This window comes from Zootermopsis nevadensis, unplaced genomic scaffold (genome assembly GCF_977971745.1).
Source record: "Zootermopsis nevadensis isolate Lab colony 2312 unplaced genomic scaffold, Znev_1.0 Znev_ptg000010l, whole genome shotgun sequence".
NCBI classification, from domain to species: domain Eukaryota; kingdom Metazoa; phylum Arthropoda; class Insecta; order Blattodea; family Termopsidae; genus Zootermopsis; species Zootermopsis nevadensis.
This window is the reverse complement of record NW_028259142.1, coordinates 6,760,804-6,783,576: the sequence shown is the minus strand read 5'-3', so window position 1 is coordinate 6,783,576 and position 22,773 is coordinate 6,760,804. Positions and strand designations below refer to the sequence as shown.

Sequence of the window (22,773 nt, the reverse complement as noted above, 5' to 3'; positions counted from 1 at the left end):
GAAGCCAGTATACGAGGTGCGATCGGAAACTTTCCAGACTGTGTCAATAGAGGGCGAACCGGATGTAGTACGAGCTTCTGCCTTTAGGGGGTGCGGCCTACATTCATAGTGAATTAGTGTGCCAGCCGGCATCATCCAATTAGCATTTGTTTCTTAGTTACGGGCGTTTTGTTAGTGCATTACACCGACCCTCCTGCGATTTCGGAATGGCGTGTTCATCAAATTTTGCCAAAGACTCGCCAAAACGGCTACGGAAACCTATGAAACGCTAAAGCAAGCATTTGGGGAGTCCGCAATGGGTCGTGCACAAACTTTTGTGTGGCATTCACGTTTTAAAAATGGCCGAACCTCTGTCGATGATGATGATGACGAGCGTTCTGGACGACCATCTTCGAGCACAACGCCCGAAAATGTTACGAAGATTCGGCAGGCCATTCACGAAGATCGACGTCGTACCATCAACGACTTGTGCGACATTGTTGGGATAGGCTATGGGACCTGTCAGCTGATTCTAAAGGAAGAACTCCACATGCGACGCATCATGACAACGCGCCAGCGCACACCGCCCTCAAAGTTCGGCAGTTTTTGGCCTCAAACACCATGGCCGTCATCCCGCACCCTCCTTATTCGCCGGATTTAGCTCCGTGTGACTTCTTCCTCTTCCCAAAGATGAAAATTCAGCTAAAGGGAAGGAGATTTGAGACGATAGAAGAGATTCAGGCAGAATCGCAGATGGTGTCGGGTAAAATGGTACTTAAATTTGTACGTTGTTCCTTCAGGAAGACACTGATTCAAGGACCGTGTTTAAAGTCTTCCTTCCTTTATCGTCCTTTGTGGTGATGTGTGCGCCACGCGTTAGTCATCTTTCACGTCACAAAATGCGTTAAGAGTTGCCGAACGTGATGACGAAACATGTATGTTATCAACAGTTACCTTTTCTTTTCAGTCTGGTCAACTGATATGGATCTCTGGCCAACAGACTGCAACTTTCCAACGAAGGGGTTCGTGTCGCTATCGAAAATTTCATGAACAGTTGGGTATACTTTAATTGAAAAGTTCGTACCATTGCCCATTTGCATTGATACACAAATTTTAAAGCTTCACTCCAAGTTGGTACATCGTAAATGTCTTCAGGAGAGCAGATTACAACCGGTGATGCCATTGTAGTGGTGGCCGTGTTTATTAAGTACTGCATATTCAGGCTCGTAAAACAAAATAGTTTTCAGAGACAGCAGCCTTTTCCAAATGTGTCTGAAGACAGACGAAGCAGACTTCATAAAATCGTGATCTAAGATCCGAAGCGTCTGACATTCGTAAATAAAGTGATTCATGGATTTGTGGAGACGCAAAGTATCTAGCGCCCAGGGAGATTCAACTTTTGTGTTACTCAGAAACAAAATAGCGTGCTATAAAAAGGAACAAAACCTAGGTTTTACCAAACAGTGTTAATAAAAGGCCGAAAAAAGAACTATTCGCGTCTTATTTCGGGGTTTAGAAACATATGTCCCTTATCTAAGTTGTATTTTTAAAAAGTTTAAAAGAAGTCAAAATAATAGGAAAAAATCCAAGAAATATAAAAATTGTGAAATAAAAAATATGAGACATTTCAATCATCAAAGTACATTTTTTCACTGCTGTTTCAAGACTTGCTTGTTGCAACAAGGTGAGCTATTATGACATTAGGAATTGCATAACACGCCAGAGGCTTTGCACAAGCATTCCTTTTTTGCTAACCTAACCTAAAATGTTTACTATCTCCTTATGGTAAATCCTAACATTTACCTATTGCTAAGACCCCGAAATAAGACGCGAATAGTTCTCTTTTCGTAATTTTACCAACACTATTTGGTAAAACCTAACTTTGTCTGGTAAATCCTGGGTTTCACCAACATTCGGGCGTTTATATAGATCCCAAATCTGTAACCCTGGAAGGAATGTTGGAATCTGGTGTGGGTGGTAAAGAGAAGGAAATATATCTACCATTCAGAATGGTATTAACCAAGTTCGCTTTTGATCACAGAAATATACACGTATAAAACGGGAAAATGATTTCTGAAGGGCAGATTCTGTCCACGTAAGACAGAACACGCCGTTTGTCGCTGGCTTATGTTACATATTTCAAGGGAAGGTAAACAACCCGGAGAGTAAAATTGCACTGGATTTCTATGACATGTTATTTTTTGTCAGAGCGGAAGGGGGGGGGGGACAAAGCTCTCAAGCATTAAAATGGGTACGTAATCATGTAGGATTCAGAAATAAAAAAGCTAACAGCGGACGTAAATTGCTGAGTGTTGGGGCACAAATGACGTTATCTCGAACAATACGCCAAAATATGGTTTCTGGCGACAATCGCCCTGTGCTTTATGGGTAAACTACAACCACACATTAAAATCCATTTGCCAAAACTCCACGAGGCTTACGGAAAAGAATCCGCATTACTATGCGACATGTGGCTTCCGCTCTTAGAGGTTTCATACCAGAGAGCAAATGAGTTTGGATGTAAATCGACAAAAGGAAATAATAATTAATTGACAGCAGACAAATTTAAAGATTGGTTTCTGAACTCATTTATAAATGACTTCGAACGCTGTAGTGTAATAATCATGGGCAATGGTAGCTATTTTGAAAATGCAAAACAATTCTGCTAAAAAATATCGACTGGCGGGAACATAAATACGCTTTCCAAAATCAGGAAAAATAAATGAGCGTCTAAAACGTGCTACCCTTCAGACACGACAAGTGGGGCATCAGGTGATACGACCCCCCCCCCCCACCGGTCACTGTCTAAATAATCAAACAGAATTGGTGTTGCCTCAAGTGAAACAGGAAGTGGTAAAAAAAGAATAAAACTTTTCACAATGGCGTAAGTCAAAAGATCAACGAACAACGAGCTTGACTGGGTGACGCAATGAGACAGGGCTTCATGCAAAGCCATTCATATAATCTCTGTATGAGGAAGATTTTGCAAAACAAATCGGGCATAATGATATTTTGGAGTCCATCGCCGTGAATTTACAAGACGGTGTAACAGAAGAGGAAAATTACGAAGACAGTGACGTCACTCGCGGTGTAAGCAGACGACTACGATACTCCGTCCACCGTTTCCTTGTATTAAAATAAAATGGCAAGGCATGTTTCACAAGTCTGTATTAAATCACTCGTTCATATGTTAGAATTACACCGACATCATACAGCGTTCCCGCACATACAAGCGGGAAAAAACCGTGGCAGTGACTAGTCACTGACTGCCTTCAAACATCGAGTCATAAATCTTTTCCTTTTCCGATCGGTAAGGGTAGGACCCAACGTAAAGTAATCATTACCTAGAAGACAGCAAACCATTTATCTAAACGTCGCGCGCAGAAAAGAATCAAAGCTACTTCTACATTTAATTAGTTGAGTTTCGTAATCCGAAACGTCCTCAGTTCCAACCTCGATCACAGACGAAGATTTTCGTGATACCGGATCTCCATTTATAATCACTTTCTCTGTGGAAATGACAATGTTATTACATCGACAAAGAAGCAAGCAAACTGTCGCGTTACGTTGAGACCCATTGCATCTTACGAGCAACATTCGAGTTGGGAAAATGTTCATTTCTAGGCTTTCACGGCTCGGGTGAGACCGAAATATACGTCTTGGACTCTAGCCACAAACCTTTCTGCGTTCCTGATCCGGATAACATGTTTGAAATACCGTCTTCAGAAGTGCAAGATCTATAATACCACCACAATTCATTCCACGATTTTTAGACACCGAACGATCCAACTAGACCGCGGCTCTGAGTCCGCAACGCTTCGTACGAAAATAAAACGAAACATCCCTGGAAAGTTACAGCAGCAGTAAGGCGCGTAACCTGTCGTCACATTATTTAAACCTTATCTTCGAAACGAGTAATGCATTCATTCAATTGCGATGTTCTTAATGTGCCAAATACCCTAGAGTGGTCACATTTCATTATTCCATTAAACTTCTTCTGGTTAGTTACCACACACACGCCTTTATACCCACATACAGCAACACACTGTAGGTTGTAGCTAACACGTGGGGCGAAACTATGGCACACACTATTAATCATTGAAAACGTCGTGGTAAATATATATACCACCTGCTTTAACAGTTAATAATTATGTTTACCCACGCGATGTACACATTGGTTTCATGTAATTATCAGAGTAAACAATGAGTATTTCCTCAAACATAAAACAATTCATCTCTGAAATTATTATGGGTTGGTCTTCTCGTTAAGACGAACTCCAGCTTCAACGGGTTTCAAATGCTGAATGTGTGTACAATTCTCCCTTTCCACCAGAACCGAATCATAAGTAAATTTGTTCAGAAAACATTTGTGCGACCGTGCCTCGTGATGACGACCCGCTCGACTTACATAGCCAGACGTTGCCCTGAGGCGCAGTGTGGAGGAGATGAACACTGAAGTCGAGGCCTGCCAGATCCTGTCGCAGCTGTGTGCTGTCCATGCCAAGAACGCGCTCGGGCAACAGAAAAAGGTGGTCAATCCCTTCCTCAGGGCCCTGTTGCTGCTGATGGTGCCTCCTCGTGGCAGTTGGAGCAGCCCTAGATGCAGTCAGCATCCTAAACAAGGCCCATCTCGCGAGAAAAGATTAAAATCACACTCACTGGCTGGTACCAACACTACACAATCACAGCCGGTGTCTAGAGTCGGACTGACTAGACGAACTACCAGCCAGCGGAGCTCGTAACCCGTCCTACAGCCCGACTGTACCCGAGCCAAGCCGACACGGACGCAAACATTACGGACATACTAGAAAGGGAGGGGAAGGGGAAGGGGAATGGAAAGGAGGGATGACTAAAAAAAATCATACTCACCGGTGTCAATGAGCGACAGTCGCGTTATGTATGTTGCATAGCTTGGCAATGCGTCATCAGCAACATTCTAATGGCGTTAAATATGTGGTTCATGAACATGGTAGAAGAGAATTTCTAAATAAACAAAACACTGTCTTGTCTGGTCCTACCAGCTAAGCATCTCCGTGGAAACAGAGACGCTGATAATTTTAACGAAAGATAATACCAGTATGCTCATTTTAAGAATGACAATTGACATCGATACGGCGTCGGTCAAAAGTAATCAATATCGACACAACGTAAGAAAAATGAGCGTAATTCAAAATGCCGCCCCATTTAACAATTAGTAAGACTGCATTTTACCCACAGAGTGCATTCACGGGTTTTTGTTGCAGTAGGGACTGAATGTTTAAATATTATTTAGACAGTCTTCTGATCCAAAGGGTTAATCGGGTATTAGGATAGCGGAATAGCAAAAGAGAGTTCATTTTAAAAATGACCTTATGTAGAGAAAGGGCACCTAATGTGGGGAGTTGCAAATTTTCATAACGAACGGAGGTATGTTACTTCCGAAAAAAGAGCTATTTTCATTTCGTAACCGGTGAACTAACCATTCAGGGCAATGGTATTCAACCTTTTTGTTCGCGTACCCCCAGATATAATTTCTCTTAAACTCTGTACCCCAAAAGTTGTTGGTGTTTAATTCAAGTTATACACAGTATATAATCTATATCTAAAATAAATTATATAAATTACATTACTGATTATTCAGTGTTTATCATAAAATAATATATATTTTTTTACCATAAGATGTCTTCGCGTACCCCCGGGGGTACGCGTACCCCAGGTTGAATACCACTGATTTAGGGCATCCGTGGAGCCATAAATATTTTGGGATGAAAAATATTTTCCTGAATTTCGACAGACGATTAGGCTATTCAGGTAAGCTGAGTGAATGTGTTAATTTCGTCGTTGAAACTACCACACAAATTCAGTATTGAAAGTTTTGACTGTCTTACAGTTTGTCAAATGTTGCAACACAGAAATGAAGTAGGGTTATTTTAATTAAAAATCACAAGATATCCTACGCAAAGGAAAGAAAAATGGACTGGAGATGCAGTTTCTTTCAATGAATTTGACTGCAACTGCAGTCATCGGATGAATTTCAGTAATATCCTCTCATTTGGCGACGTTTAACCTACCATAAAATACCTGAACTTTTGTTGAAAGTGTTCAAAGCGATGAAGACCTCAAAAGTGTATCAGATGGTGGCAAGCTGTAACGTTGACTGTTACATCGAGGATAATAAATTAGCATAATCTTTCTTTTGCATTCTTGTCATAAAGCCAATGTTTTGGTTCATGAATGCACAGTGGATAGATTAAAGAAACATGGCTACCATTGAAGCTATAAAGTATGTTTTCATAAAACAAATACTTCGATTATTTGTGCGTTCACTACTATAAATATCTCCTAGAACAGCCAACTCTGCTTAGGAAGATAATATCGTCCAACATATATGCAGATTCCACTTATTCATAATGTACAAACAACTGGCGTCGTGTTCATAAAGTACTCAAGGTGGTCAATATTTTATTTGCTTGATGCGTTATTTCTTTCCTGAGTCCGGATATCATACAAAACATATTCTTCTCCATTGATACATTTCGTGACAAATAAAATGTTCGTTGCTGCTAGAAAACTTTCTACATCCAAACATCCAGACGTTTATATTATGCCAGTCAAATGTTAGATATTGGCGATATACAACGTATATGGCACGAAGGAGTAAATATATGACAATGTTCCACAGTCTCCCCTTTCTTACTCATGAAATCTGGTTACCCTGATAACTGGTTATTTTTAAAGGACACTTACATCAAAACATGTCGAATGAAAGCTCCATCCAGGAGGTTAATTCTACGTCGGTAAAAGAAAATAAACTTGTCGGAAACTTACAAAGTGTGAAACTAACACAAAACTTAAACGTTTCTCTTTTTGCATGTGTCAGTTTCAATGTAGCTGACATTACAGTCCGATTGTATTTCAATAATACTGGGATTTCGTCCATTAAACAACATTTTTCGACTGTTCACAAATTAATAAAGAACATTTATTTAAACCATTTCAATAATTTAATGTGCGTATGTAAGCGGAATGTAAATCAAAAGTCTCCATATTTGTCCGTAGTGTAAAACAATGCTTAATGGAAAAAAATGCTAGAATAGTTCGCCGATAAGAAAATACCTCGTCCAAGGAGTCCTACCGAATGTCTACAGATCAAAGCCAACGAAACGTTGGGACCCGCAGTGCTCAGGCACTTGAAGAACGGGTCGTTCCCAGTATCCAGATAAAAAAACAATGACGCAAATAAACAGGCCACTCAGTACTGTTAATTAGAGCACCTACGACATTGAACTCTGACATATAATGGACGCAAAATAACCGCAATCATGGATGACTGCCGTCACAAATACATACGTGGGAGGAGGGAGCAAGCAGAGGTAACCCAATCCATCGTATGTGAAATCATTACGTTTCGACTGCAGAGGTTAACACGTGAGGGTGTTCCTTCATTGCTTATGATTCATGGTTCCTTTCGTTCACAGAGTACAGTGTACAGGTAGTCCTCGATTTACGCCGGGGATGTGTTCCTTGATGAACCGGCGTAAACGGAATCGGTGTAAATTTAAACTCTTTTATAATGTAAATCAATGTGCAGTCAATGACATGCGTTCCGAGCACCCAAACATTGATGAGTAATGTAATGGCATTACATTTAAAGCTCTGAAATAATGTAAATAAAATAAAGGGATTTAAAAAAAAGTGATAGTGGAACCACGGTTCCGGAGAATTTGACGTAAATACGTCTTTACGGAAAGGAAGTTTATATATTGGCTTTATTCTAAATATTTCCTTTATACGTGCTTTACAATTGAGATAAGTTTGATTAAGACATTGCTTAATCAACTTGAATTAGTTACGCTTAAGATGGGTCTGTGGTAGATGAATGTAATGTAAAGTAATGTACGTAATGTAATGTAACGTAAGGTAAGGTAATTAATGTAATGTTTTATAGGTAACAACAATGCCGAGTAAACAGATGACGTTTCCTAGGTAACAATAATGCCGAGTAAACATATGAGTTTTCCTAGGTAACGTGAAGTTACACTTTTTCGTTTCCATTTTTCGTAACACATTTTTGCCGAATGATCCTTCCTTATAGACGTATTTACGTCAAAAATATATTTTATACACTTACAATCGGCGATGGCGTGATGAGGCGGCGTTAGATCTCTGACGAAGTCCGTGGTTGAGGATCGTCGTGTTTTTTTAAAGAAGGCGTGTAGTGTGGACTGTCGTGATTTCTTCTTTCTTTCTTTCTTTCAAAATTTTACGATAAGGCCTTATGGTCTCGATTGCACAAGAGCAAACTCGCATATGTAAAAGTTTGCATTTCACAAACAGCTTTTACCGATTCATCGATTCACTGGAGAAAATTCGCGTTAACGAAACATAAGTAATTGCAGAGATGACTGTGTTTATAATTTTTATTCAAAATCAGCGATGTAAGAATTACGATTTAGTATAAGATGCAGTACGAGAAACATTGTAAAACGTTATAGATAATAATAATTTTTTCACTTTTTGACTTTGTGGTTTCAAAATCGGCGTTATTCTGAATCGGTGCAAATCGAGGGCTACCTGTAGTGCAAAAGTTATTGCATTAAAATGCCAACCGACTGGTTCCAAAGTATAAGACAGAAAAAAATGTTTTCAGTTACATTCTCCATGCTAAGGTAGACTTTTTGCCGTCTTGTCCCCTCACCCTTCTCATCTTACTGTGACACAGCTCACGTTCGGACTTTTTCTTCACACACATACGCAGAGTCTACTAAGGTACGCATCAAAGCCGCTTTTCTACTGAGTGTTCAAATCGTTTATCACTGACGAGCACCCGCGGGGTATCGCTGACATTTGATAATATTGTGAAGATAAAGTACAAAGCTGATTCACTTCACTGATGAGCAGTAAATGGAAAGTCGGCTTACGATAAGTCGCAGAAGGGCGTGGAATGGGACCTGGGCAATCAGAAAAATGGCCGCACCAAACGAATTTCTCGACAGCGTTCTGTTAGCTTCTCAACAAGGACTCCACATCAAACTCATGGTAAACGACATGTATTTCAAAATGGTTCTTCACTCACACATACAACAAACTCAGACACGTATCAAAAATTGTAGACTTCCTTAAAATATACCTATAGTGGAAACATTTTTCGATGCGGTCAATATTTTGGCCTCAAAGCCGAAAAAAGATTAACTTCTTTATCTCTGCAGTATGGAATCAAATGTATGATTAACTTCGCATATATATATATGTATTTAGCCTGCCACGGTGGTCTAGTGGTCAGAACACTAGCCTTGTAAGCCTGGGGTCCCAGGTTCAATTCCCGGTGGTGCTCAAATTTATAACTTGTGTTGGGCAAGGCCGTGGTCTAGGCATCACGGAGTTTTCCTCCGGGGGCTTCCCCGGTTTCTCCGTGGCATCCCAACAATTACTCCACTCACACACAGAAGAAGGCAATGGCAAACCACTTCTGATCATCTCTGCCAAGAATGTATATATGTATGAGCAGGTCCCTGACAACCTGAAGAGGTTGGAAGGATCCTGTTCATAATATATGGACCTGTCGTCAGACAGAACACTACAAATAAATAATATATGTATTTGTGACAGCAAAGAACATATTCGGAAAATATAGGCCTACGTGTTCCAATGAGCGCTTCTTTCCATTAGACTTTCCCTCTTGATAACAAATGAAGTACAATTTCTTTGCACAGCAGTTACGTAATTTTACAGACGAAGTTGCCAGTACTAGTTTCAAATATGCAACCTTAAAAACCCAATATTTCCACCTGGCAAAACTTTCCATATAAACGTTCAACTAAATGAAAGCCAATCCAGTTAAGATGAAGGATACCGCCTGACATATGTGAATTCAGCGAATCGATATACCGCGTAATTTCTTGATTATTTATTATTATTATTACTGTTCTGTCTGACGACAGGTTCTTATATTATGAACAGGATCCTTCCATCCTCTTCAGGTTGTCAGGGACCTGTTCATATATATATATATATATATATATATATATATATATATATATATATATATATATACGTTCTTGGCAGATGATCCAGAAGTGGTTTGCCAATGCCTTCTTCTGTGTGTGAATGGAGTAATTGTTGGGATGCCACGGAGAAACCGGGGAAGCCCCCGGAGGAAAACTCCGTGATGCCTAGGAAACTGCCTTGTCCAGCACAAGTTATAAATCTGAGCACCACCGGGAATTGAACCCGGGACCCAGGATTACAAGGCTAGCGTTCTGACCGCTAGATCACCGTGGCGGCAATTTCTTGATACCAGTAATAAATAAACCGCGTGGATGGCAATGTTACGGAGACACATAATGCCTCCATCTTCATGTCTGAACTTCGATCTACCTGTAAGTTCAACCCAGAAGACCAACATCGACATATTTACTGCAATAACAACTTTATATTTCATTTAAGTCCATCCCTTGCACGAATTTTCAATTCGTTACCAGGAAGAAAGATTAACCCTTTTTTTTATTAAAATATAGGAAATATACAATAATGGCTGTCTTCTGGGTTTCTGAGCTGTGCAGTCTGGTAGAAGTTTACCGACGTTTCAGAGGTCCTTGCTGCATCCATCATTGGAGCGATCTTTAATCATCGCCCTGATGATGGAGGCAGCATAAACCTCTGAAACGTCGGTAAACTTCTACCAGACTACACGGCGCAACAACCCAGAAGACACCCATCTTCGGACTCACCGCCGTGAAAACCTAAAATCCTATGAAATTTACAATGTTTAAGAATTAATTATAATCAATAAAATGTTTTTAAAATTGTAATTGCAAATAGGCTACAATTTGAGACTGAAAATTTTTAAGTACAGCTAATTACACAATGGTAATATTCCATACCTAAGTACGAATTTAATTAGGTATGCCTTGTTAGTACAGCCTAAAAAGCCATAAATTGATAAAGAATTCGATATTGATCGAAGGCAATATGGAATTTATATATACACGTGTTTTATATAATTATGCTGTCAGTAGATCCGACTTTTTGCCGTCGAATGAACTGAAAGATGAACGGAAGCGGTCGTGGCCGAATTTAATGTATTATTCCGTCGTGTACTTGGAGGGACTGACGAAAACCACAAAGCTGAAGCCAGCCAATGTCCGGTCCGAGATGTTAACCCGTGACCTTAAGAATATGAACCAGGAGTGCTAAGACTCGGTCGAGTCGGGTGGAATTCCACATCAACTGATGCACCTACTTTGAAGCTTCACTGCATAAAGCACGTCAAACACGCGTCTGTAACTCAGTCATATCCGCAGTATGAAATTTGTTAAGATGTAATTTCCAGTTACATGACTGCTAGAGTTTCCTCGTAAGAGTTACCAGACCAGAATAGCGTTATGACAGTTACAAAGCACGTGTTACGTGAACCTTCACTTCCGTGTAGACCCATTTTTCCATTACCGGCTAGTAAACACAACATCCCAAGAAAATGCTACCAATTAAATGCTTAAATTGGTAGACACATCGTCTCCTGCACAAAATGGTCACTACTCCATGAAAAATCTTCTCGAGTGAGGAAAAACATACAGTGAACCACAAATTATCTTTACCGCTGCGAGTAATTATTTACCAAAAACTAAACGGCGTACATAAACCAAATTTCCTGTATACCAACATACGCCCGAGAATTGACGTAATTCCAACAACAGCCACTAGGTGCGCAACTGTTCACAAGGCATTAGCCCGATAAAGCGAACTATATTAGCACACAGGGATTTCTTTATGAAACTTCCTCCAAAAACTGAGAACAACATTAGTCACAAACTTTGTAGAACAGAATTCAGGTACTCAAAACGCTTTCCCGAGGCAGAATAGCTATTTCACTGTCACATCAACAGCTGCGCCTCTAGTAGTCATCGTTGGAGTTACGTTACTTCTCGCACATGCTACAACCTTTAACGTTCTCCTTAAAACTAACCAAATTTCGTCGAAACTTTAGTTGTCTGCAGTTAGCTAGCGACAAAATACAGTTTTATAACGCCTTAACACCGTGTCTTTTAAGGCTGGTTGCAATATAACCAGCAGCCTAAAACTAATGAATCCTACATGAAGTTACAAATTCGAAAGTTGCTTGAATTCCCACGTAATCCATTCCGTCACAGGAAATCCTGGCAATGTGAATGTAGTCTATCGTAGTCTGCCGACGGCAAATGGTCCTTCAGCCGTGAGAGGTACACGGTGAGAAATGCAAATGTTAACAGTGAAAATCTTCACGTACTGACTTACATTTGTTTCACGACATCAGCAACACCAAAATGGTGAATGCAATCATGGCATGTGGTAATAAAAAAAACGAGTACAGTCAACTATCTCCTCCTGCTGTGCTAACTTTTGAAGTATGTTCTCACTTACTATCGAAGATTACATAAGCATAAGACTTCCCATTCCATTTGCACCAAAAGTGGATTGTGGATGGGGAATACAGCATGGATTCCGAAGCCTTGAACAAGCAGAATGAAGAAAAAAAGATTCATTGGATCCTCTTATCGAGTCCCGCCGGCTGCATGAAATTCACTTGCTACTCCATGCAGACGAGTCCTTGAATAGCCGATTGTCACTCGGTCAGTCAAGAAATTTTCCTCCTTCTATGGGACACGAAAGCTAGTACCATGATCACAGCCCACCACTGGACCCTCCACTGCACAATTTACATTTATGAGTCCCATGTATTCTGCATGCCCGCCCATCTCACCCCCTTGATTTTCATGATCAACTTTCAAAGATTGGGCCTACTGACCCCTTCCGAGACAGTTGTTCAAGGCATCTGATTAGTGAGTGAAAGCCCACTGCCTCTGCACAACTTCTACTCAATCCTGATTTGACTGCCAGAGCCATCTAGCAGTGAATCAGGAGAGACTTGGGTGAGAAATGTCCACTGAATTTTGCTTACGCAACATCTCGTTCATTCTCGTAAGGTTCTTGTACATGCCGTAAATCTACGACATGGGACCGACGGCTTTACTTCCCTTCCGAAGGAAGTACCGGGTTTGAACCCCCGAATCCTGGGTCCATTGGCGAGCACGGTAACTACTTAATACGCTAATATTATTTTGTACAGTACTAGCAGAGTGTCCGTCGTGTTACCGCGGATAAATTCGACAAAAGCTTGTTTCTTGTCGATTTTCACAAAAATTATTATTATTATTACAAAATTTGACATCTTCGCCGAGACTCGAAACCAGGTAAGTTTCCAGGATCGTGGTCTTTGAGCACTAATATCCCTGACATAATAATTTTGGCCTTGGCGCCATGCTTAGTTCACGAGCTGTACGAACCGCCCTCACCGAGACTCGAACTCAGGACACTTCACCGGAGCGTTTACCTTTCCAAATCTCGTCCTGGTTTCAAAGAATAAGTATGCCAAGTTTGTTTCAAATCGGTTTATCTGTTATCAAGCTACTAGCGAACATAACACACGAACATAATTTATATTTTATATAACTAGGCCTATTATAAGACAAGCCGGGACGATCGGGTACTATCCCCGACGGGGGCAGAGGACTTTCCCTCGAGCCTCTGCGTCCAGACCGGCGCTGGAGCCCACCTCAGCCTATGTAATGGGTACCGGGGTCCTCTCCCGGGGGTAAAGCACGGCCGGATCGTGATGCTGACCACAACCCCATCTAGTGCCGAGGCCAAGAATGAGTAGGAGCTATACCGTCTCTCCCCCCAAGCGACTCATCGTTAGGCAACTCCACTCTCCTCACACTTCCTATTAGGTCCAAACATTCTATTTGGTGACCTCTACTACTCAAACAACCTCGATTGACGCTGATTGTGGTTCTCTGGGTCGTTTGTGGTTAACAACGGCTCGCAGACCCACACAGGTTCCGTGTTCAGGACACAACATGAAAGAGATACAGCCGTTTCTTCTACAATGCGACAGTTGCGTTCCAGGAAAACGCGTTATAGGAACGGTTGTTTCAACTAGATTTAAAGACTTCGAGGTTATTGTTAATTTGAATGCATGCAAAATAAGTTTCCATACCTGTGTTTATGGCTTCTTTCTGTGAATGTATTTATTTATTTCCTTTATTTCGATCGCGTTATATCCAACACGCATCCGCGTTATGGAAACAGATTTCTATTATAAATCATTCGCGGTACCCTGAGGACAAAGACGTCTGGTGGCCCAAGAATGTATTACAAACGTGTAGAAAAGGTGTTGCACAATACAAGTGATTTGCTATTAAAATAATGTTCTACGTCGAAAATTCTTTATGCAAATGTAAAACCCATCTTGTCTCATCAACACAGCGCAACGGACGAAAGATGAATGCCAACATTTTCTCCACCTATGAAGTTCTAAATCAGCAATTGACTCTTTTACATGAAGCATACGAGGAACGGTTAATTTTGGCTTCTGCGTTAAACTGGACACTGCATTTTAAGTTCCTGGAGAGCAAAGGAGTTTTAACTGAAATGCAGCATCAACCATTCTCGACTTCAGTCTTCTCTTAACGTCTTCGTAAATGTCATTCTGATGCTACCGTCGTTTCCAAATATTAAAATATTTCCACATTCTCAAATAATTTATTAGCTACCTTTATAATGTTATTTTGTTTTGCATTTTGGTGAGAAACAAATATTGAGCTTATATCTCGTTTTCTCTGCGTTGCTTTACGTAGCAGAACGTAATTAAGAATGTGTAAGACGATCTCTGTTTCTCTTCATCGAATTTTGTATTTTCGCTCAATAAATTAACATCAGCGTCACGGATACCACGGCGAAAGTTCCATTAGATTTCTCCCCCCTGGTTTACATGGAGGTACCTATTTCATATTCTAAGGCAAAGTTGAACAGCAAAGGCAAAAAAAGCATTTCCTTATTTTATACCATTCCTAATAGACAAACGTTTAACTAACTAACTAACTAACTAGATGGCTTACAGAACCCGAAGGTTCATCACCGAACTAACCAAAGTCCTCCACCAGACCCTGACCTGGGCCAACAAAATCCAGTCTCCTTCAACTCCTATCTCCCATAGATCCCGCCTGACAGTACCCTCCCATCTACGTCTTGGTCTCCCCAGCGGTCTCTTCCCCCCAGGCTTCCCAACCAATACCCGGCGCACACCTCTTGTCCCATCCATGCGCGCTACATGCCCAGCCCATCTCATTCTTCTTGACTTAATCACCCTGACCATATTGAGGGAGGAGTACAGATTTTTTAAGCTCATCATTATGCAGTTTTCTCCACGCCCCATCGTCTTCTCTCCTAGGCCCAAATATCCTCCTCAACACCCTATTCTCAAACACATGCAATCTGTGTTCCTCCCTCTGAGTGAGAGACCATGTTTCGCACCCATACAAAGCAACAGACAAAATTATTGTTTTGTATACTTTAATTTTCAGGTTCTTAGAGATCAGACGGGAAGACATAATATTTTGAACTGAGAAGTAGCAAGCATTTCCAGAATTTAATCTCCTCCTAACTTCCTCATGAGTGTCATTTTGATTTGTTATTGTTGTTCCCAGATATTTGAACTTTGTAACCCTTTCAAAGGACTTATTAGCTACCCTAAGGTAATTTTGCCCGCCTGTCTGCTAACGACGAGATACTAACATGTACTTAGTTTTTTCTGGATTTACTTCTAGCCCCACCTGTCTACCAGCCTCTAGTAAAACTTCTGCGTTCCTCTTTATTGTATTCATATCGTCCCCCAATAAATTAACAACATCAGCATATGCCAAAAGCTGATGTGTCCTGTTCAATTGCATACCCTCCTGCCTATCTTGGACTATCCTGATAGCATATTCTAGCGCAAAGTTAAAGAGCAAGGGAGACAAAGCATCTCCTTGTTTTAGACCGTTCTTGATGAAGAATGTCTCAGAAAATAAGCATTAAGTAACCTAAATATTTTCATACGTACACTGAATCCAGCAGAATCCTGTATTATCAATTCTCTCCTACTGGAGAAGGCCTTCATGAAGTCTATGACCAGCTGATGTATTGATCCACTGTCAATTTTATCCAATTTTTGTCTAATAGAAAACACCTTATCAGTAATTGTCCTAATATATCAAAGTTCACACTGATGATCCCCAATAATTTCAGCTCCATATAAAGTTAGTTGATAATAAAAATATATCTAACTAAAGAATTCTATCACACGCTAATATGAACATTTACCGTGCCAAATAACAATACAATCAAGATGGCAACTCAATATCAAACACTGCACTGTTAAAATGCGAAACAAATGGACTTGCCTTAAAATGCAGTCCAACGGTGAATAATGTTATCAAAACCATCTCCAGTTTCGTTATCGCTAAAACAAACGGACAGAAATAATTTTGTCCTGGTTAATTAAGCACCACGCCATGTGGGCGTATCGAGGAATGGAGGTATAGCTCCACACATTCTTAAAGTTGGGGCTAAATGAAATTGGAATGTTAACTTCAGTCTTAAGAAAGCAGAACAACAAGGTTTGAAAGGAGATGGTTGTCTTCTGGGTTGTAGCGCTGCCTCCAACATCAGGGCACTCATGATGGAGGCAGGAACGACCTATAACGGCGCTACAAACCAGAAGACAGCCATCTTCGTGTTCATTGTCGAGTGGGACTGAACTGATATTTCAACCGAAACTAATAAAAGGAACGTACGGTGCAGAAACGACTTTCCAAGAACGTAACCGCGAACCGTTCCACGAGTTTCAAATTCACTGTACTCATGACTTAAACAGTACATAACCTGCGTAATATGGCAATCGCTGAAATGAGTTACTTTTACGCGATCAGGTCAAGAGTTCAGAAAAAGGCCTACCAACATCCCAAAGTCATCAAATTATAGAACCTGTGCTCTGGAAGTTCAAACTTTCTTAAAAGACGGGCGAGACACGTAGCGGCTTCTGATAAAACAAACATAGCAGCACATTACATTAAGAAAGTTTACAAAACATTTCTTTGGCGGAAAAAAGTAAAAGAAGAAAGCATAACCAAGACATGACAAACGCAAGCACGTGGAAGCAATGTCCAACACACAGGGTCGACCAAGGCGGATGCAGCCACGCAAAGGCACGTTCAGAAGTTGAGCCTTTGTACGAAATGGATTCGTTTCCAACGGTGTATATTCCTATCGATCTGCAATTATGAAGATTGCCAGCTGTAAAACGTAGCTACCCAGCTGTTATGAACCACGCACGAGATTATAAAATAGCCTGTGTGAGGCTCTACTTTTATAAATCGTAAACCTCAAAACATAAAGACAGTTACGACGAGCGCGTGACCTCAATTACGGGTAACTCACTACGTCATTTGACACAGAATCCTTAAATAAAAATTCTTACAAGAATTTTAAAACAAATAACTCTTCTAGGTAACTCATACGCGGTGATTCGCTATCAGGCTTATCAGAATCCCAATTTGCTTCAGTTCATTGCTTGATAAACCGACGAACATGAGGAAACGTTTCGTAATGCGTATCCCCCTGATAAAAGCAGAAAAATAGTCCCGGTGCTTATTAAGAACCATACCATGGAGCTTCACACCCCGTCGTCTTTGTCTTCAGGCACCGGCTGGGCAGGAGACTCGGAGGGCCCCACAGCCGGTCTGGTGCCGGTTGCTAAGAGAATGTCTTACCTCTGCCGGGAATCGAACCTCGATGTTCTAGCTAGTAGCCTAGTCGCTAGTCACTGAAGAAACCGGTTCCAGTGTTGGCTTCTATCAGATATCTTTGGATCTAACAGACTACAATAAGATTTTCTCGTCTACGCCGACATCTCTCGAGTGCCAGCCCCCTTCCAGAGAGGCCCATTAATCACAATCCGCGGTACAGTTCACAGTAACACACATTTAACGATGCATTTGAAACACCAGTGTCGCTACGCAATCGAAATTTGAAGCATCATTGAACCTGACACAAGGCGCTGATCCCGAGGGAGTCGAGTTAATTTTAATTCAAATACATTCTAATAATCACTGCAGTGACATTTCGAAGAAATAAAAAGACTCATCTCCTGCTTTGGGAAACACTATATATAAATACGAGACGGTCAGCGTCTTACAAGAATGTCACAGTCAATAATAAGTAGCAAATGTGATCAAGTTCGCTTAAAACGATAACATTTCAACAACATTAAAAAAAGTATGCGTGGAGTTATTTTTCCCTGAACTACGAAAAAATTATCCGTGTAAAAGCAGGCACAAACCTCATTTTAACTGGACCACGGTCGATGTCCGTTGCTTGGAAACCGTTCCAGAAGCTTTCCCGATGCCCCGCAGTGGCTCAACTCAATTTGCACTCACCTGCAACAGAAACACAAGCATTTCCACATGACGCGTTGCAATTAGAGCTCTGGATTCATCAGTCTAATAAATATGTCGAAGCTTTAGCTGGTGAACATTTTACTTAATTCCATAATCAATTCTGCTATAAATCAGAAACGAAAAATGTGTCGTAAAGCACATGCGTATCACAAGCTCGAAACGTTTATTCCGTACTGGAATACACAAAACTTCATGCGTTCTTTGCAACGTGCATGAAAAGTATTAAATTCGCCTTGTTGAACAGTTCCCATTTTGGCCACCAGATCGCTGCACCTCAATATCTACCTTAAGATTTTCCTCAGTCGTTATTTTATCACTGCTCGTACAAGGTGCGATCGGAAAGTTTCAAGACTGTGTCAATAGAAGGCGAACCGGATGTAGTACGAGCTTCTGCCGCTAGGGGGTGCGGCCTACATTCATAGTGAATCGTATGATATTCAAAAGTAAAATGCTTAGGTCGTGCAGAACAGGACCATCTCCACATCAAAATTCATCTAAATCCGTCCAGTGGTTCTCGAGCTGAATCGATTGGATAGACGGACGGGCAGACACGACAAACCCATAATGCGTTATTCCTGTGTACTTCGTGCAAATAATCCATAATCACCAATGATGACACCGCTTCATCAGTGTAATTCAAGTTCAACACTTGACAACAACTGTCATTTTACGTGGACTGTGCTCTGACCAGACGGTTATTAGGTTGATAATGCAAAAATCTGATCAAATAAGCATAATTTAGTAAACGTTTTCTAGTTTCCGAGTGCAGGAAGTTCAACACCCTGACTCCACTTCATAGTAAAGGCAAATTCTGGACAATACAACTGACAACCGAAACCAATGCATTATTTATATATTCAACAACGTTCAGAACAGGCATAAGGGACATCCAGACATGTACTTCCTCGGCTTCAATAACTGAAGCGTGCAAAGTTAGATTCAATTTTGAGACCAAGGCACAATAAAACATTCGAAGTCATGCATGCCTGCTCAGAAACGGTACCAGCGAAGTTTGGTAAAAAAAAATAATATAGTTTGGCTTTTAAAATTCCGTAAGGACTGTGGACGGTACGTTCACATCACGCCCGGGTAACCAGCGAGTCGCCAATATGAAGCATCATTTACCGTGACTAATGGCAAAGGTAGGGAAAGTCTGTCAGGCCACGAAGTAACAGAAGCAACAACACGAGACCGACATTATTATGTACATACTGCGTTGCTGATAAACGCACCACAACGCATGAACAGAGGAAATTCCCTGCTGCTAACGATTTTAGTACGAGATGATAAAGGATGAAAAAACATGGTGACTGACGCAATGCCAAATACACCCCCATCCCTCGGGAGGTCTCGCGCTCAAATCTAGGCCCAGGCACCGGCTACCCTGACTGAGGTTTTTCGTGTTTTATTTTTCTTAGTCCTTCGAGGCAAATGTACCTTAATTTAAACGATTTACACACCCTCTCATTCATCATGAGCCGGGATAGCTCAGTCAGTATAGTGACTAGCTACGGGCTGGACGACCGGGGTTCGATCCCCGGCGGGGGCAGAGGATTTTTCCTCTAGCCTCTGCGTCCAGACCGGCTCTGGGGCCCACCCAGCCTCCTCTACAATGGGTACCGGGGGTAAAGCCGGCCGGGGCGTGATGCTGACCACTAACCCCCATCTAGTGCCGAGGTCAAGGAAGAGAGGAGCTATACCTCCACTCCCCCCAAGCGCCTACATGGCGTATAGCGGGACAAACTTTACTTTACTTTTTACCCTCTCATTCATCAGCCTGAAAGCGCCGTTAAATACATTTCGATGTCAGTATATCATCTTCAGGCCAATTCGGTGACAGTACAAACTTGGCGCATAACATCAAGTACGACGTAAAAGGAAGACGTTTAATTAATGCATTTTAGTAAAAATAATACAAAATACTAGTGCATCGATAACAAATGTTCTTTTAATTCACACTTTTATTTTATATGACCCGTTCTTCGAGCGCCTGAGCACTGCGGGTCTCAACTTTTCGTTGGCTTGATCTATAGACATTCGGTAGGACTCCTTGGACGAGAGATCGGCCCGTCGCAAGGCCTCTGCCTATACACAGGACAGCACAACACAGAAAAACATCCATGGCTTGAGTGGGATTCGAACCCACGGTCCCAGTGACCAAAGCGGCACAAGGCCCACGCCTCAGACCACGCGGCCACTGTGACGGCTTTAATTCTCGTGGTTGCGTAAAACAGTTTCCGGTATCCAGTAGCTTACGGTTTCTGGAGACGCAGGAAACCATGACTTCTAATTGAACTTGCGTTCCGAGCATGTAGCCTGAGTCCAAACATTTGTGGCTTTGCTAATATGGCTTATTACATCTCCTTAAAGATTCGCTATGTTGCGGCACTTGTTCACAACCCAACGCATTTCGATTTTGCACCTGCTGAAGTTCAGCAAGTTTACAACAATGAAGTACAGATGTTACGCTTACAAATATGGTTCTGTTATTCTAAAACATTGAAAGGTGTGACCACCAACTTCATATGACTAAAGCAGGACCTCACAGAGGCAAAAAAAACCCTTCGAAACGTCGGTCTACTGGACTACAAGGTGGAAGATCTCAGAAGACAGCCATCTACATACGAGGTGCGATCGGAAAGTTTCAAGACTGTGTCAATAGCGGGCGAACCGGATGTAGTACGAGCTTCTGCCTTAAGGGGGTGCGGCCTACATTCATAGTGAATCAGTGTGCCAGCCGGCATCATCGAATTAGCATTTGTTTCTTAGTTACGGGCGTTTTGGTAGTGCATTACACCGACCCTCCTGCGATTTCGGAATGGCGTGTGCATCAAATTTTGCCAAAGACTCGCCAAAACGGCTACGGAAACCTATGAAATGCTAAAGCAAGCATTTGGGGAGTCCGCAATGGGTCGTGCACAAACTTTTGTGTGGCATTCACGTTTTAAAAATGGCCGAACCTCCTCTGTCGATGATGACGAGCGTTCTGGACGACCATCTTCGAGCACAACGCCCGAAAATGTTACGAAGATTCGGCAGGCCATTCACGAAGATCGACGTCGTACCATCAACGACTTGTGCGACATTGTTGGGATAGGCTATGGGACCTGTCAGCTGATTCTAAAGGACGGAAGCGGCCGTCAAAGTGGCGCAACCACAACCGGCTGCTGCATCATGACAACGCGCCAGCGCACACCGCCCTCAAAGTTCGGCAGTTTTTGGCCTCAAACACCATGGCCGTCATCCCGCACCCTCCTTATTCGCCGTGTGACTTCTTCCTCTTCCCAAAGATGAAAATTCAGCTAAAGGGAAGGAGATTTGAGACGATAGAAGAGATTCAGGCAGAATCGCAGATGGTGCTTGACAGGCTGACAAAGAAAGATTTCCAGGGATGCTTCCAGGCTTGGCAGCGGCGCTGGGATCGTTGTGTTCACTCCCAGGGGAACTACTTTGAGGGTGATGGATGAATTTAATACCTGAGATAAGTGTACGGGTTTTTATACGCGCAGTCTGTAAACTTTCCGATCGCACCTCGTATAATCATGACCTTCACATCATACTCGGCACATACTTCCTGATCAAAACATTCTTTCAAAACGCCTTATTACGCATTCACACCGAAGGTGGCAACTGTAATGTTGTTTGCCGAGACGTAGAAAACGCACAACATTCGATGCGGTTTGCGGCCGAAATCCGTAGTTATAACTACATTAAACTCCAGCTACAAACACCGGAGGAAGAAGTAGGCCTATAATTTACAAATACCAGAGTTCTGCGTCATACCGACAGCATGGAATTTCTGCGAGCAGATTTAAAACATTCTAATTTTGCTTCCTTAACGCTGGGATCTGGCAATGACGGCTACGCAGTTACGAATTCCAGACTCTCCACATTCGTCAGCTGCATGAACGTTCGCTCGGTGGTTTACTTACTAGAAGTAATTGTCTACAATATTTTTACAAGCTGTTGCAGGAGTAAATTTGAAACATGCCACTCTTTTAACAATTTGTAAACATTTCAATTAAATTTATACGTCAATATATTATGGTAATTCGTCATTTATGAAGAAATTATATTAAAGATGACGAAGAGTGGCGATTAGTTCGTTAGTTTTCAAAAGTAGTGTTACGAGCAGTTACTTGTCCCTTCGATCCAACGGGAAAACATGGTCTCCAGAGAAGAACAAAATTGTATCACCCTGATACGGAACACATAACAATGTTCGTAGGAGTGTAATAATCACCGACAATTAGCGGATGACCTAATTTTGTGCAATGGAGCTCCTACACACGGCATATTTTCAATTAAGATGACTGTACAACTCATGTAACGACCTTCAAGCTGTCCTGACTTGGATGACACAGTTAACAGTGTATCATCATCAGTCATGCAGCTCAGTTCTTGAGGAAACTGCCTTGCACTGACAAGACGAACTATAGTGACCACAGTTAATTAACTAATATTGTCTTTAAATACTTATTAAATCTCCGGACAGTTTTTA

The 22,773-nt window shown here is 41.6% G+C and overlaps 1 protein-coding gene across 13 annotated transcripts in view; it reads right to left on the bottom strand.

Annotated features, from left to right (window-relative positions):
• The window catches only part of LOC110835956 (MAP7 domain containing protein ensconsin), a 220,188-nt gene that overhangs the window by 144,172 nt on the left and 53,243 nt on the right, over positions 1-22,773 (bottom strand). For 2 of the 13 annotated variants that reach the window (XM_087346387.1, XM_087346379.1), the window contains exon 1: positions 4,388-4,715. The exons of 7 other annotated variants lie outside the window; for them this stretch is intronic. In XM_087346387.1, the coding sequence (XP_087202513.1) occupies positions 4,388-4,592 (205 nt within the window). In that variant the 5' untranslated portion in view covers positions 4,593-4,715. Of the gene's footprint in view, positions 1-4,387; positions 4,717-22,773 lie in introns of those variants that run through there. 4 more of the 13 variants (XM_087346397.1, XM_087346398.1, XM_087346376.1 and 1 more) reach the window with 3 other exon arrangements.